The sequence below is a fragment of the Sceloporus occidentalis genome, unplaced genomic scaffold (assembly GCF_023333645.1).
Source record: "Sceloporus occidentalis isolate IW3139 unplaced genomic scaffold, rSceOcc1.0.p SCAF_247, whole genome shotgun sequence".
NCBI lineage: Eukaryota > Metazoa > Chordata > Lepidosauria > Squamata > Phrynosomatidae > Sceloporus > Sceloporus occidentalis.
Window position 1 is genome coordinate 890,460 of NW_028317227.1, and position 14,983 is coordinate 905,442.

Sequence of the window (14,983 nt, forward strand, 5' to 3'; positions counted from 1 at the left end):
ACAACAAATAAAGAAACAGGTGCATGTAAAATGAAGTAATTGACATAAACCACAAAATGTCTGTTCCATTTTGAGTTGAGACATCACTTCTGATTTAGCTTTCTTTGTTCGCTTCTTCATCTTCATCATCATTTTGCCCTTGCAGTTTATGGCGAGCAAATTCCTCAATAACCACATCCTCAGCACTTAAAGATGGATGGAAAGAGAACAGAGTATAAGATTGTCTAAAGATAATTTGGTGAGTTGGACGATCAGAGTTAAAAGAAGTTAATTAGTCAGACATTTTATCTACAATATTGCCACTGGTGGTCTTTATGCATGACTGTACAACGATACCAATTTAACAGTATAAATGCATTGAGAATTGTATGTGACAGGCTGGAACAATGCCTATGCCTAGGGAGCAGTGGTGTACCTAGGCCGTGGCAGTCCGCTTCAGGTGCCTGCTAGTGTAAGGGGTGCCGCCACAACACTGATGTTCAGTGGTCGGCATGGTGTGTGTGTACATGGACTCCAGAGTCTGCACCACAATGTGTTTTATCTATAAACCAGCCAGCTCTCTTCAGAAGCGGACAGGACTGCTCTATTTCAGTGCTCCCTTGCGTTATGTGCCGGCTATTGATGTTGAGTGATAGGATATGGTCTCACAAGGAAGTCCTCCCACCACAGGACTTAAGAAAGAAAAGAAGTGGGAGAAAAGTAAGAGATTGGAGAAGGTGAGAGGTGATAGTGAAAAGGGAGTGTGATGGAGAGAAAAGAGAGATAATTAAAAAGGGGAAAAGAGTGTTTGTGTTTAGTAAGTGTGTGGCTGCAAGGGTAGGCATAAGCTACGATATTTGTGTGTAAGGGCAAGTGTGACTGTGTGTAGGGGCAAGCATTTTTAAGGGCCGTTTATATGTCTATCCATTACTATTAATGTTTTGGGCCTCTAATGATAATATAATCATTCACTCTAACGCATTTTGACCAGGGTAAACATTTAGTATTGTTTTAAATCAGGGGTTCTCAAACTGCGGCCCTCCAGCTGCTGCAGGACTACATCTCCCATACTCCTCAGCCAGCCCCTTAGCTGAAGGAGCATTATGGGAGATGTAGTCCTGCAGCAGCTGGAGGGCCGCAGTTTGAGAACCCCTGTTTTAAATGAACAAAATATATAGTGTACTACTTTGCTTAGTCCCCAAACTCTCATAATGTCCGCCATGGCTACAAAGGGGTAAATATGCCACTGGTCACAGGTATTCGGTGGTATTTCATGGATGATCAGCACTTACCTTGTTACGTCTATGAATTTCATGTGTCCAAGCAAAGCAGTAAAAGGGACAAAACAACATGTACAATTTAATTATTTTCAAAAACAGACAACAATGGTGGATTAACCTTTCATTTAAGTATGGATAAAATTTGTACTCAAAGCCCAGTTTGGATTTAGTTGTGCTTCTATGCAAGATACTTGTATAACAGTACTATAAAAAGCTGGAACCCATTACTGTCTATTAGCTTGTGTTAAACCTCAATTTATTTAGTTGATATGCAACAGTTAAAATTATGATACCAAAGTATTTGGTTGAATGACAGCATGGAATATACGTTTCAAGTACACAAAGATTTTATGGAGAGAGCCCAATTAGTAATACTTGTTAAAAATGTATTTTTACTCCATTTCGGCTTATGTGCTTGCCACAGAATAATCATGCTAATGTACTCCTGGTGCTGAGGGTGTTCCAGCAAGCCATCATATATACTTCATACACAACACCTTCCCATCATGTTTTGACACACACACCCATTTTACTTTTCTATCAGGATATCATCAAATTAAAAATGCACTCATAAACACAGTGGGCAAATAAACTACAGATTTTCAGGAGAAATTGGAATACTTTTTTTAAATTACATTTCTTCCTTTGTCCGAATGTGTGTATTCAGTTAAACAGGCTAGTATCACGGGACTAATTAATCTAAACATCCCTTAGACATGTTCATAGGCGTTAAACTTACTTTCTGCGGGCTTGGGATGCATCAATGTAAGCGGAAGTTCCACTGAAACATCACTAAAGTACAGAAGCGGAATTAGTTGCTAGAGATCACAAACTTGATACAGCAAATTGTGAGGATTGTATGAAACATGAACATGGTTTGAGTATGTAATGGGGGGGCCAGAAAGCTCATAACTGACTCATGTTTTAGGTAGTGGGATGTACCTAACTGTGGTGTGTATACCTTGTAATGCGTGGCTGCCTTGGTGCCATATGCTACCTAGGGACCGGGTTTCACACAGAATCAGTGTTCTTCATGCAAGGGAGAAGGGTTTGGCCACTCCCACTCCCTACGCTCTAAAGGCGGTCTTTGTGTAGCTAGTCCCTCCCCTTCACAAAGCCGCTCCTTCAGAAGAGGAACAGCTCTGGATAGCCCACCCTGGGAAGTTTCCATGTATACATAAAATATGTCAAAATAATTATGCACCTTACTTTATTTACCTTGATGTCAGTTCTCCGAGAATGCTGAAAATTAAGTAAACACATGACTTAATCAACCATATCAGTAAACTATTCAATGTTTCTACATTTATAAACTGCAATGCCTCGTCATGGTACATACCCTCCTCTAGATACCATCAGACTAATTCGAACTTTGTAAGATACCAAAATCCCCATCACTTCCTTATCCATTCCAGGTTGAAGACTGAAAATAAAGAACCCATTAAAGGAACAATTGATGAAAAAAAAGTTCATTTTTATATTAATTCTCCCAGTTAATACCTGCTAAGTCCCTCCCTCTTCACTCAAAGTGGTACCCAGCCTAACAAGTGTCTACGCATGGGTGTCAGGAACAGGATAGGTTATGTATTCAACCCAATCGCATTGTGAAACAGAGCTGGGTATTGCATGTTGACATCCTGAGCAGCCTTTCACCAATGAAGGAGGTCTATAATTAGAGGGTCAGCAGCTTAGATGTAATACAATTATTTTTTAGGTAAGGCAAGTGGAATATTATGTGGGAGAAATAGTAGAAGTTAATACTGTGATAGAATTTAAAGAGGCATGGGATCCTGACTATATGAAAAGACTAAGGACCAGCCATGGGTAACGGGAAGACTAGATGGCCAAAATCATTCAACTGTCAAATTCTACGTTTCTATGTTTCTCTCTCAAATGAGTTTCCTTCTTCAAAAGGTCATTCTTTTTCTAAAAGCAGAGCAGAACAAGAAAAATAACAAAACTTCATTGCTTTAGCTGTACATTTTTGGATAAAGGATATTCACATGGATGCTAACAGACAGAGCAGACATGTCAACACTAACTAAAAATGTGTCTTTAATAAAATAAGTTATATTTATGTGTTTCTATGTTAACTCTATAATACTTCAAAAGTGCAGCGTAATTTAGACATGAAGTAGAAAAACATTTACTAAAGGTAGAGTATAAACGAAATGAAGAAGTGATTGCGAAACTATTCTTACATTGTAGATGATGCTAGGTTGGTGTCCCCATGCTTTAGTTTGCCATCCAGGGCCAAGCCTCGCTTCTCTCGATTATTGGCCAAAACAGGAGTAACAGAGTACGTTCTGGTGAGTGCAGAATTTGCTGCTACAGTATCACTGGGATGGTTAGGAGAGTAGAGAGAATTAGGTGAGAAGCTTAAAAGAGTTGGTGAAGGAGATTGCATTACTAATATTATTTTTTTGTGTTTCTGTATGAATCAACATGCAATAGATTACTCAATTAAATAGCTTTACTGATGTTGAATAGATGTCTCTTTAAGTCTATATTCATGTCAGTGGCATTTATGGAGTTTAGTATAAAGCTGTCAGAAGAGCAGGACTGTCACATTCCAGAACATTTTGCTGTTAAATCATTTAATTTTTTCCTGTTTTTGCTCATGCGACACCTTTATAAAAACATATATATATATATATATTTGGTGCTGGTGCTTTTTTTCCATAACATACCAGCCTTTTTAAGTTATGGAAACCTACTATCCCCCACTTCTATGAGGAATATCAAAGCGCAATAGAAATTAATTATTACCCTCTGGCATCTATTATTTTCATTATCTGTGGAATGTTTTACCAGATCCCCTTGGCAAACAGTGCAGTTCTACAAGCCAAGTTCATCAACTTGCTTTATACAGGAGAGTTGAGCTGCTTTTTAACTGATACCTGTCCGTTTAAGTGAAATATCCCACTTGTAATGAAGCAGCAGACCATCTGCTGCTGAAGGATACTTTGCAGCAGAATACAGGCTCTATTATAAATATAGTCCATATAAAAACCAAGTACTGCATATCCTCTGGTTGTTATCAAACACACAGTGTAAATCTTAGAAATAGGCTTTACGTGGAAAAGTTTAAAGATTTTACCCCATCATAAAATGCACATTTCTCTCTCTGTTTTTCACTGACACCCATCCTCTATTCTCTGTTCCATTTACTTACTTAATCTCCAGAGTGCAAACAGTCTTTGTGTACTTGTCCAATGAATACACGACGACGTCTGTAACCTGTTCCACTATGGAAGATATGGGTGACGGGTCAGTGTTGCGACTCAACCATTAGAGTGCTATGTATGTTAAGTGATTAAAAATGTACTTTAGACTAAAAGCAGTTGTGACAGGCAGCACTTGTATTGTGCCACACACCATGGCATTCCCCCAACACACCTGCGATCTTGATTTTTTTCACAATCTTGTTGGTTGTGTTGTTGATTTTCATGTTGACATTGATAGGTTCCCCATGATAGTATAACTGAACAAGACAATAACAACAGATGTAATGGTCAAGCATGTTAATCAAGTGTGACGTAAAATGACATTGAGAAAAAATATTAAGAGAAAGAAAATGAAACTGTCACCCCATGAGAGACGGTGACAACATAGGCAAGATACGTGTGGGAGAAGGACAGAGCGAAGCCACAGACACAAAGATGAAAGTAATTAGAAAAATCTCTTTAAATCCCATTTTGCCTTTTAGGATTTATGCACTTAAATACAAGAGACTTTAGCCACTTCAGTATAAAATATGTAGAATATAGAAGCAATATGGTCATCTCATTCACTTGGAGGTTTAGTAGCCTTTCTCACACCTCTGCATATCAAGTGAGGCATAATGCGTGAGCGTTTGAGAATGCTAAGCATTTTAATATAAGTGAACTTACTATAAATGAGAGATTTGATTTCATAGCCTATGTTCAGAAGCAGCCTACAAAATGTCAGTACTGTATAAATAAATAAGGTGATGGGCTGTCAGACTATGCTGTGCTCACTTGAATGCATCTGGTGTTCAGTCAGACACAATGAAGAAAAAGCATATCAAGAAGGAGACTGGCGGTCAGAGAGGAACAGTCATCTACTGCAGCTTACTATGAAATAACATAACCATATTGTATGACAGGTCTGCATTTACACTACCAATTGCATGTGCCTGGAATATAAATATCTCCTTGCATGCACCTGGTTTGCAACGTCATACATTCACTTTTTTAACATTTGCTTTTATGTTTTGTGAAAATCACTCTGGCGTGGCGGCCCTTTCTAATGCATAGTAATATCAGAGAGCTGAAATGTTCAACTCCCTTCAAGTCTAGTTTTTGAAAGTGCCTCCTAGTCGCAGGCCTTTTTTTTACCTGCTTGACAAAAGATAGAGGATGAGACATAATATTAGTGTTCAATTACAGTGTGCCCTGGAGCAGTATGGGCCGAAAGAGAACGTGACATCACCGGAAGCAGGTGAAAGGAAAGAAAAGGTGAAGGGTGGGTTGCCCAGGCCACAGACCAGCCCAGAGGAGGGGACTGGTCCCCTGCGTAGCCCACAAAGCAGGAGGCTTAGCTAAGGGCCGCTTCATTTTGTACAGCTTAACATTTGTGCCCCCCTGATGTTCTTCTTCTGCATAGATTTACTGTTTTGGCGTATAGTCCACATTTTTAAAAAGAGTAATGGGGAGCAGGTCAACTCGCCTAGAGTTGGGGCAATTTTTCTGTTGGATTATTTGTTACATTGAAAGATTAAGGATCCATACATTGTAAGAGTTTAATAAGTGGTATGCTCGACCCACCCTGTTGGAGTTAGATTTGCTGCCATTGGCATGTGGCGGGATGTTACCAAATAATGTTTGTGGAGGATAGTTTAAATTCCCTTAATGAATTTTATATGGAAGGGTTACTCAAAATTTCGAAAATGTATGTAAATGAAACATGGTGTGAATTTGTAATGTTTTAACATACAGTAAACACGTCCCAGTGTTTCAGTAAGAAACACAGCAGCCTTTAAATTGCAGTTTAGTCTCAGTGTCTTGTTACTCATTGCACTGGATTGAAAATATATTATGAGTTATTCAGCACCTCTTTGTCCAGTGAGGCTTCCAGTTGCAGTGGTCGGTCTGACATCATGAATTGGCGTGTGATGTCCGCATGTGGGGCTGGTCCTGTGATCTCAGGTGCATATTGGACCTTTCTAATAATGAGACTCACAGTGTTCCTGTAGAATGTACAATAACACAGACAATGCATTATATTTTGGAAAAAGTTTTTTCTTTTTATCAAACCAACTAAATAGGTGAATAAATAAATCTCACTTCACTATAGACTTTTGTGTTTTATAAGACCTTATGCAGTAGGCACCTGGCATGAATAAATGGCAACAAATTGAAAACATACAATGTGATAGGGCAACAGAAGTTTTTTGACTACTCTGTCTCAGCTGAGGTCAGTTATCCTGGTAATGTCATTGAAAAGTAGGTGTGATAATTCTAATAACCGGTGTTTTGGAACAAACATTCACTACAGTTATTTTAGGAAGGCAGGTTTGTTCTAATAATTAATAACTCTACAAATACTTTCTGTATTTTATGTGATTCCTATTACAGCTGATGGTAAAATATTTTACACAGTTCCAGTAACATAATCTAATCTGTCAGGTTGATATGTACTAAGAAAAAAAATAGTAAATCTTGATTAATATGGGTGTGTTCTGTACATTCTCCAAGGTGAGATGTTACTTTATCAATGCAATGATACTTTAAGCAGGGCTATCTCAGCCTGCCTTGTAATTGAAGCTTGCCAGGGTTGGGACTTGATAACATATGGGAAGGTTGGTGAGCTCAACTCACAGCTCCCCTGCAGACTCACAAATTAGTGACTATACCCCTAAGATTTGCTGTAACGTGAGAACTGAACAACATTCATACCTCTTGTGGACTTTCTCTTCCAGGGTATCCGCCCAAAATCCTTTTATTTCAAAATCCACCCCACAGGGCTACAAGAGAGAGACAACCAATGAAGGGTATTTTATATTAAATGACAAACTCATGGGCATGGACACGCCATCTAGGTCATAGATACAGCTTTACACGGTTTGCATGAGGACCTACTACTGCATGGAGATTTTTTGTTATTATTTTTTGTCTTTTTAATTTATTTATTTATAATATAGGTTAATCTTGTATATTCAGCCTATTTACTTAAGTGCTTTATTTTATGTGTGTGCATGCATGCATGCTGTAATTTTGAGATGTTTATGGATAAGAATTAATAATGGAGCTCAACAGGTAATTTTACAGAGCTTCAGACAAGGAACCAGAAAGTATGGGTGCATATTGCTGGGACAAAACAAAATGGAAGCATGGAGACACAAGAGAGTTTAGATAATAGAAAAGAAGTACTTGGCAACCAGCAACCTTCTCTTTTCATAGTGAAAGTCAGCAGATAAGGAAGTACCAATAAGGGTGTCTTATCAGGTCATGTTGTCACTCAGCACTTAACAAAATACTATAAAAATGAGACCTGCTTTTATGATTTCAAAATACAACTTCATGAAATAAACTATGATATAGCTATAAGAAATAAACATCCCATTTTCATTTAAATGTTTTGAATTTGTGTTAATTAGTTGTCATTTGGCTTCATTTGTGAATGTTCACCCTGTGTCTGTTGAATAATTTATATTAGCAAAACTGGATGCCTTGCCTATAGGACTTTTAACATTACATTGTTGTTATTTATATACCGTATTTGCTCGATTATAAGACGACCCTGATTATAAGACGACCCCCCAAAATCTGAATATTAACTTAGGAAAAAAAGAAAAAGCCTGAATATAAGACAACCCTAAAGGAAAAAAGTTTTACCAGTAAATGTTAATTCATATAAACTACTTTTTTAAATAAAAGCTATGATTGAGAAAAAAAATCCTTGTATTTTCCAACCTGTCCCCCAGTTACGCACATCTGCCCCCAGGCTTGCCACACCAATATGGCACTGTGGCCCATGATATGCCTTTTAACCCTCCATATGCCACTGTGCCCCATGGTATGCCTTTTGACCGCCTATGTGCCACTCTGCCTCCAGAACTGCCTTATACCCCTATATCCCATTCTGGCATTTAGGGGGTTAAAATGCATATTATGGGGCAGAGTGGCATATAGGGAGGTATAAGGCATTCCAGGAGGCAGAGTGGCATTAAGGGAGTTAAAAGGCATTTTATAGAGCACTCTGTCTCCAGAAATGCCTTATACCCCTATATGCCACTCTGGCATTTAGGGGGTTAAAAGGCATGTTATGGGGCAGAGTGGCATATAGGGAGGTATAAGGCATTTCAGGAGGCAGAGTGCTCTATTAAATGCCCCCTTAACGCCACTCTGCCTCCTGAAATGCCTAAGTGCCAGAGTGGCATATAGGGGTATAAGGCATTCCAGAAATGCCCTATGCCCCCGTTTAACACACACACGCACACACACACACACTTACTGGTGCTTCCAATTTCCTGCTGTATTGCCGGGGCAGCGGGTTGACGTCTCCTTCCCCTGCAGCCGGAAGGAGGTGGAGTTGGCAGCGGGGGTTTGTCTGCGTCCGTCGCGCATGCCTTCCCCGGCTGTCAGAGATCAGAGTTCCCCGCACCGGTGCGGGGAACTCTGATCTCTGACAGTCGGGGAAGGTATGCGCGACGGACGCAGACAACCCCCGATGCTAGCCACACCACCTTCTGGCTGCAGTGGACGTTGTCTACGTGGATCGCGTAGACGTCAACCCGCTGCCCCGGCAATACAGCAGGAAGCACCGGTAAGTGTGTGTGGGGGTGTTAAATGGGGGGGGGTGGAGACAGGAGGATCCAGGTCCCCTGCAGCGGTGCGGGGGATCTGGATCTTAGTCTCATAATCAGACCTCTATTTGAGGTCTGATTAGAAGACGACCCCGATTAGAAGACGAGGGGTATTTTTCAGAGCATTTGCTCTGAAAAAAACCTCGTCTTATAATCGAGCAAATACGGTACTTCTTAAATATTAAAAATAATCCATCCAGCCCCAGATCCATGGGGTACTTCCCTAGTAACTTGATCTCTCTATTGACTGGCCGACCAAACCCTTTCTGGGCTCTTCTCTGATCTCTCCCACAGTATATTGTACCACTATTTCCAATTTCCTTAATCTCTCACCTTCCCTGTATCATCGGGTCCTGGTTGAAGGGTGACAGAACATGGCAAATTCTTGGCAATCTACAAAATAAGAGACTGTGAGAAAACTAATGCTATTAAGTAATTTCCGATGATATATATAATTACAATATTAACTTCTCACACTGAAGTTGAATGGGAAGGCATTCTCTCCCAGTTTGGTTCGTAGTTTCTCCTGGAGAGGTGTAAGAGGTTTCTGATCTCCAGGGAGAGGCGGGTACACCTGGCAGGACAGAGAGTACAGATCCTTCCTGTAGCTCAAGCCAATGAGTTCCATGTCATCCCGACCATAGCGAAATGCACAAGTCAGTGTCACAAAAACTGGAAAGAATGGCATATACAGCTATAAGAATATTTGGAGAAATAATAAGAAAGATGAAGAAAAAAAGGAAGGAAACTGAAGAAGACCCAAAGGAAGACCCAAAAGAAACCTATAGAAAAATTATAGTGGAGAGGTATGTCAAAAACATTGTCGCAATGGTACAATATAAGCAGGAATAGCAGTTGTGGAGTACCCTCATTATTGATTTTTATTCAGTCCCTAATTTGGTTTAGATAAATCTTCAAAATCAATGTGTCAATATCTGTGTTAGTGGAAGAACTATAGCTGCCAATGCACCTTTCCAGACTGTATCTGTTTGCAGGATATAATTTTACCACTCTTAAGTAATTTGGTTTATTGAGTTTATTTACTAAAGCAAAAGTTTACATTTTAGCAGCAGTTTTAATGCACTCACTTCACCATGCAATATGTTGGGCTAATACCCTCTAGCTTGGTTGGCTCTTCATAATTCATAGTTAAATCAGTAAGATTTCTGGAAAGTAACCTCATCTATTGAACTATAATTTTTTTAGGGCCAGCTCATTCATTCTTTTCACAAACTTAAGTTTTAGAAAATAAACCCCTCTGGAGAGTTAAATTAAAGCTAACAGTACCGTAAAACTATTGTTGTTCTGGGCTGTCATAAATGATTTTGTAGAGCTTACTAGAGTAACAATTTGGAGCAGTGCTGATGGTGGGTCACGTCTCCTGAGCAGTAGCACGATTTACCTAGACTGCTGTTAAACATTTGTGAAAGAAGATGAGCAGATTTTGTAATGTCCCATCTAATATGAATCATGACCATGTAGTGTCCCAATATGAGACATTGCACAGTATCAAACAAGCATGCTTATCATTTCCAGTACTGTAACATACCCTCTAATAGAAAAGTGTCCCCCAAATCAACTTGCCATGGAAGCCAGTTGAGTAGCAGAGCACTGTAAGCCTAAAATATTTTTGCTGGACTATTCTTATGTGAAAGTCATCTACATGCAAATTTCTCCATAAAATATATGAATTATGTTGTGTTTTTACTCTGTTAACGGAAGCCTTTTGCAGCTATATTCCTATATTACCTTGTGAAGCATACAATACCTACCTCTGAATGTTCAAATCAAACAGAAAATCGCAAGCTACCATCAGGTAGCTCTCCACTAACAATCTCATGATACTGTAATGATGGACTAGACAAATATTAGAGAAGTTGTTTTAGATTTAGTGTTCATGTTTATGTAGGTAAAACACCACTGCTACTGACCTTTTTTTTCCTTCTGATACTCTGGAGCAATCAGAATCATTCCATCTAAAGAAAGACATACATCAACAATTTCAGTGTCAGTGAATGCTGTCATTGGACAACTAAGGATATTTTGTATACAGCGCTGTGAAAAAAATATTTGCCCTTCCCGATTTCTTCTATTTTTGCATTTTTTAATATTTGACAAAGATAACCCAAGTAAACTCAAAATGCAGTTTTTAATAGCTGTATGTAAAAATAAATTGTTACTAAATCAACAAATTCACCTAATGTAATTATAATATGGTTACATTTCTCTAGACACACCTATGCATGATTACTGGCAGACCTTTTGAATCTAAAGATCAGTTAAGTAGAACCTGTCTTGCAAAATGAAGTAGGCTAAAAGCTCTGAAAAAGCATCACATGGTGCCACAATCTAAATAATAGATGGGAAACAGTGTTTAACAGTATGGTTACAAAGCCATTTCTAAGGCTCTAGGACTCCAGCAAACCATGGTGAGAGCCATTATCTACAAGTGGAGAAAAATTGGAACAACGGTGAACCTTCCCAGGAGTGACTGGCCTACCAAAATTCCTCCAAGAGTAAATCGATAACCTATCCATGAGGTCACAAAGAACCCAGACTAACATGTAAAGAACTGTAGGCCTCAATTAAGGTCACCGTTCACAATTCCACAATAAGAAACAGTGTGCAAAAATGGCATCTATGGGAAACCACCACTAAACAAAAAAAGGCTTGTCTCACAAACTTCTTTATGATCCCAAAGAATTTTGGATCATTTTCTGTGGACTGATGAGTCAAAAGTGGAACTTTTTAGAAGATATGGATCCTGTTACATCTGGCATAAAAATAACACAGCATTCCACAATAAGAACATCATACCAACATGGTGGTAGTGCGATGATCTTGCACTGTTTTGCTGCTGCAGGACCTGAGAGACTTGCCATATTTGATCCTGAATGAGAATGTCTGTTCATCAGTTTGTTAAAAAAGAAAAAATGGTTCAGCACTCAACTCCCAGGAAGCTGGGTGTTAGCAGGAAAAAAAACAGCATAAACCCTCTTGAAGCATACGAACACTGAAAAGAATCCCAGCACTCCAAACAGCTTCCAATCCTTAGTCAGTTTGTGACCTTAAGCTCAAGTGCAGTCGGGTTATGCAGCAGGGCAATGATTCGAAGCACACAAGCATGTCCACCTGAAGGTTTTGGAGTGGCCTAGTCAAAGTCCTGACTTGAATCCAATTGAGATGCTGTGGCATAACCTTAAAAAGCCAGTTCATGCTTTAAAACCCTCCAATGTGGCTGAATTAAATCTATTCTGCCAAGAACAGTAACCAAATTCCTCCACAGTGATGTAAAAGACTCATTGCCAGTTATTGCAAACGTTTGACTGCAGTTGTTGCCAACAAGGGTGACACTACTAGTTATTAGGTTCAGGGGGCAATCATTTTTTCACATTGGTGATATAGATTTTGATTAATTTTTTACTTTCTATACATAACAGTTTTAAAAGTTGTAATTTATGTTTAGTCACGTTATCTTATATATAAAATTATTTTGATAATCCGATAATTTTTATTATTTATTGTTTTATTGTCCTAGAACTAAGCCTTGGGGTACCCCCACTAAGAGGGAAAGGCAAGGAGTATTACTGAAGGGGGAGACGCTGTAGTTACGATCAGAAAGGTAGGTTGTGAACCAGAGGAGAGAAAAGTCATGGAGACCAAGATGGTGAAGAGTTTGAAAGATGAGACGGTAGTACACAATGTTCAGAAAGGTCCAGTAGGATTAGCATAGGCTAGTGGCTCTTGAATTTAGCAGTGAGGAGATCATTAGTAACTTTAGTAAGAACAGTCTCAGTAGAATGTTGAAAGTGGAATCCAGATTGAAGAGGGCCAAGTAAGGAGTTGGAGTCAAGAAACTTAGTTGGGAGTAAACAATTCTTTCAAGAAGTTTGGAGGCGTGAGGAACTAGAGAGATGGAACGGTTACAAGTATGACATGTGAAAAATTCAAAAATAGATGAAATCTGGAAGGGGCAAATACTTGGTTTACAGCACTGCATGATAGCAAGTGTGTTTTTAGATGCTATATTTTTGAGAAGATAGAGATGCACTTACCTATGGGTTCCACAAATTCCACATGATCCACAAAGTCCCTTTTTGCAAGGTAGATGGATAACTGTAATAACAGAGAAGCACAAAACATGATTATACTGGTAGTAGTAGTAAATACTTATTATTGTTTTATTAAAAAGCAAAGGTATGCATCTTGTCTACAATAGGTAAACAGGCTATAATAAGGAGTGTATAACATAACAATTTGACATACAGAAACAAGAGGTTAGGATGGCTCTGCTCAAATGTTTTTTTTAGAGACATCAAATTGCACAGAATTTACTGAAGAGTAAGAGGGCATTTTGGGAAGCAAAAGGGTTTGTTCTGGAGTAGATGTTTTAAAGTTTTCTTTACCTTGCCATCAGTGCTGGTCTTCTTAAAAACTCTGAAAAAGAATGAATAGGTAATCCATAATTAGAGACACTGTTGGGTATATTTATGTGGATATTCGCTTTGTTAAAGGCTCATACTAGGAGTGTTATGTTGTGGAGCTGTATTATATATGTAGACCAGATTATTTTGTGTTAGGCTTTTTTACATATTGGTAATAAAATTCACAATGGTAACATGTTGAAGCCTATCCCTATGGATCCGATTAGAATGTGTTGTGTTAGCTTTCATTAATTATATATATGTGCAATGTAGAAAAAGCAAAGGTATGCATCTTGTCTAATGGTTTTAAAGTCCATTATTCCAAAACCAGATAAATAACTATGAATATTAAGATAGCTAACTATATAAGGCTGTCTCTTCCACCTCCAAACTGTGCTCCTTCTTTTGGAGTAATACTTGAAAGTTTTCTTTCTTCAGAATGGTATGAAGCAAATTTTTTTTTAGTTTAAACTTACTTAGAACCGTCTGCCATAATGACTGATCCAACCTGTAAAAAAAAAAATGACAAAATTGCAATATTGACATATTTAGACAGTTAGACTATGTTATACTTTGAGATAGCCTCACCGTGGGTCAATTTGATCTCAGTCTGTCACAGTGCCTTAGAATATTATTTAAACACATCTGAGCCAGATTTTCTATCTTTTGTCAAGCAGTTTCATATGTTAAATTTCACATTTACTGTTCTTTATCCAGTACTTCTCAGTTCTTCCCGATTAACAACTCCTGGTTCTTGTCCTGCCAAATACTATCAGTATGAGTTCCCCTTATAATGTTTAATTTCTGATGCTAGTAGTGTAGTCCCCTCTGAACCGGTGCAATCCCACTAGAATTATTATCTTTCTGAATGACTGCTTGATTCCCGACAGAAAAATTATATCCACTTGTAATATAATGTGCTCTTGATAAGGACTCCTTTTCCAGACACCACCACATAAATTGTACTGAGCAAATATTAAAACTTTAAATTATGCATTATTCTTCACATCAACATCAACCCCTTCTGACTGTGTACACTCGATATGTATTACGTAGTAATTATTTACACGGCGTATATGTCCAAAACTTTTTCAAAAGAGATCAATGTTCATTATTGATTACATTTAAAACATTTTACTGGATTGTGTTTTTCTACAGTTGCATTCTGCTAATATATTACTTACAAATTCCTTGTGGCACACAAACTGTAAATGCTATCATATTGCATATAGCTATATACACAAATGTCCAGTAAATAAATGCTGTAAATTCGCAGATATGGACAATGCATGCATGGGTTTGCAAATGTGTTTATCAAGAGGCAATATACATTAAACAAAGCCATTATTGTGGATACGTACCTTGGCACAGGGGATTTATTTCCTAAGGCTGTCTTGTACTTGTATCCTCTGTTTAAAGGCAGCTTTTCATGACCTATGTCTCTCTTCCTTATATAATACTAACCCCCA

The 14,983-nt window shown here is 38.4% G+C and overlaps 1 protein-coding gene across 2 annotated transcripts; it reads right to left on the reverse strand.

Annotated features, from left to right (window-relative positions):
* Window positions 1-94: 94 nt before the first annotated feature.
* On the reverse strand, window positions 95-14,007 carry LOC149276109 (arrestin-C-like). 2 transcript variants are annotated; one of them, XM_089503888.1, is made up of 15 exons: window positions 13,991-14,007; window positions 13,497-13,527; window positions 13,146-13,206; window positions 11,022-11,066; window positions 9,566-9,762; window positions 9,424-9,483; window positions 7,181-7,248; window positions 6,336-6,471; window positions 4,659-4,743; window positions 4,435-4,507; window positions 3,461-3,598; window positions 2,599-2,682; window positions 2,478-2,501; window positions 1,999-2,051; window positions 95-192 (listed from the first exon to the last, which is right to left on the reverse strand). In XM_089503888.1, the coding sequence occupies exons 1-15, from the start codon at window positions 14,005-14,007 to the stop codon at window positions 95-97; spliced, it is 1,170 nt and encodes a 389-aa protein (XP_089360014.1). The 2 variants fall into 2 exon arrangements, with proteins under 2 accessions (XP_089360014.1, XP_089360013.1); XM_089503887.1 differs by having other exon boundaries at window positions 95-178; window positions 1,976-2,051.
* Between the last annotated feature and the right edge of the window lie 976 nt (window positions 14,008-14,983).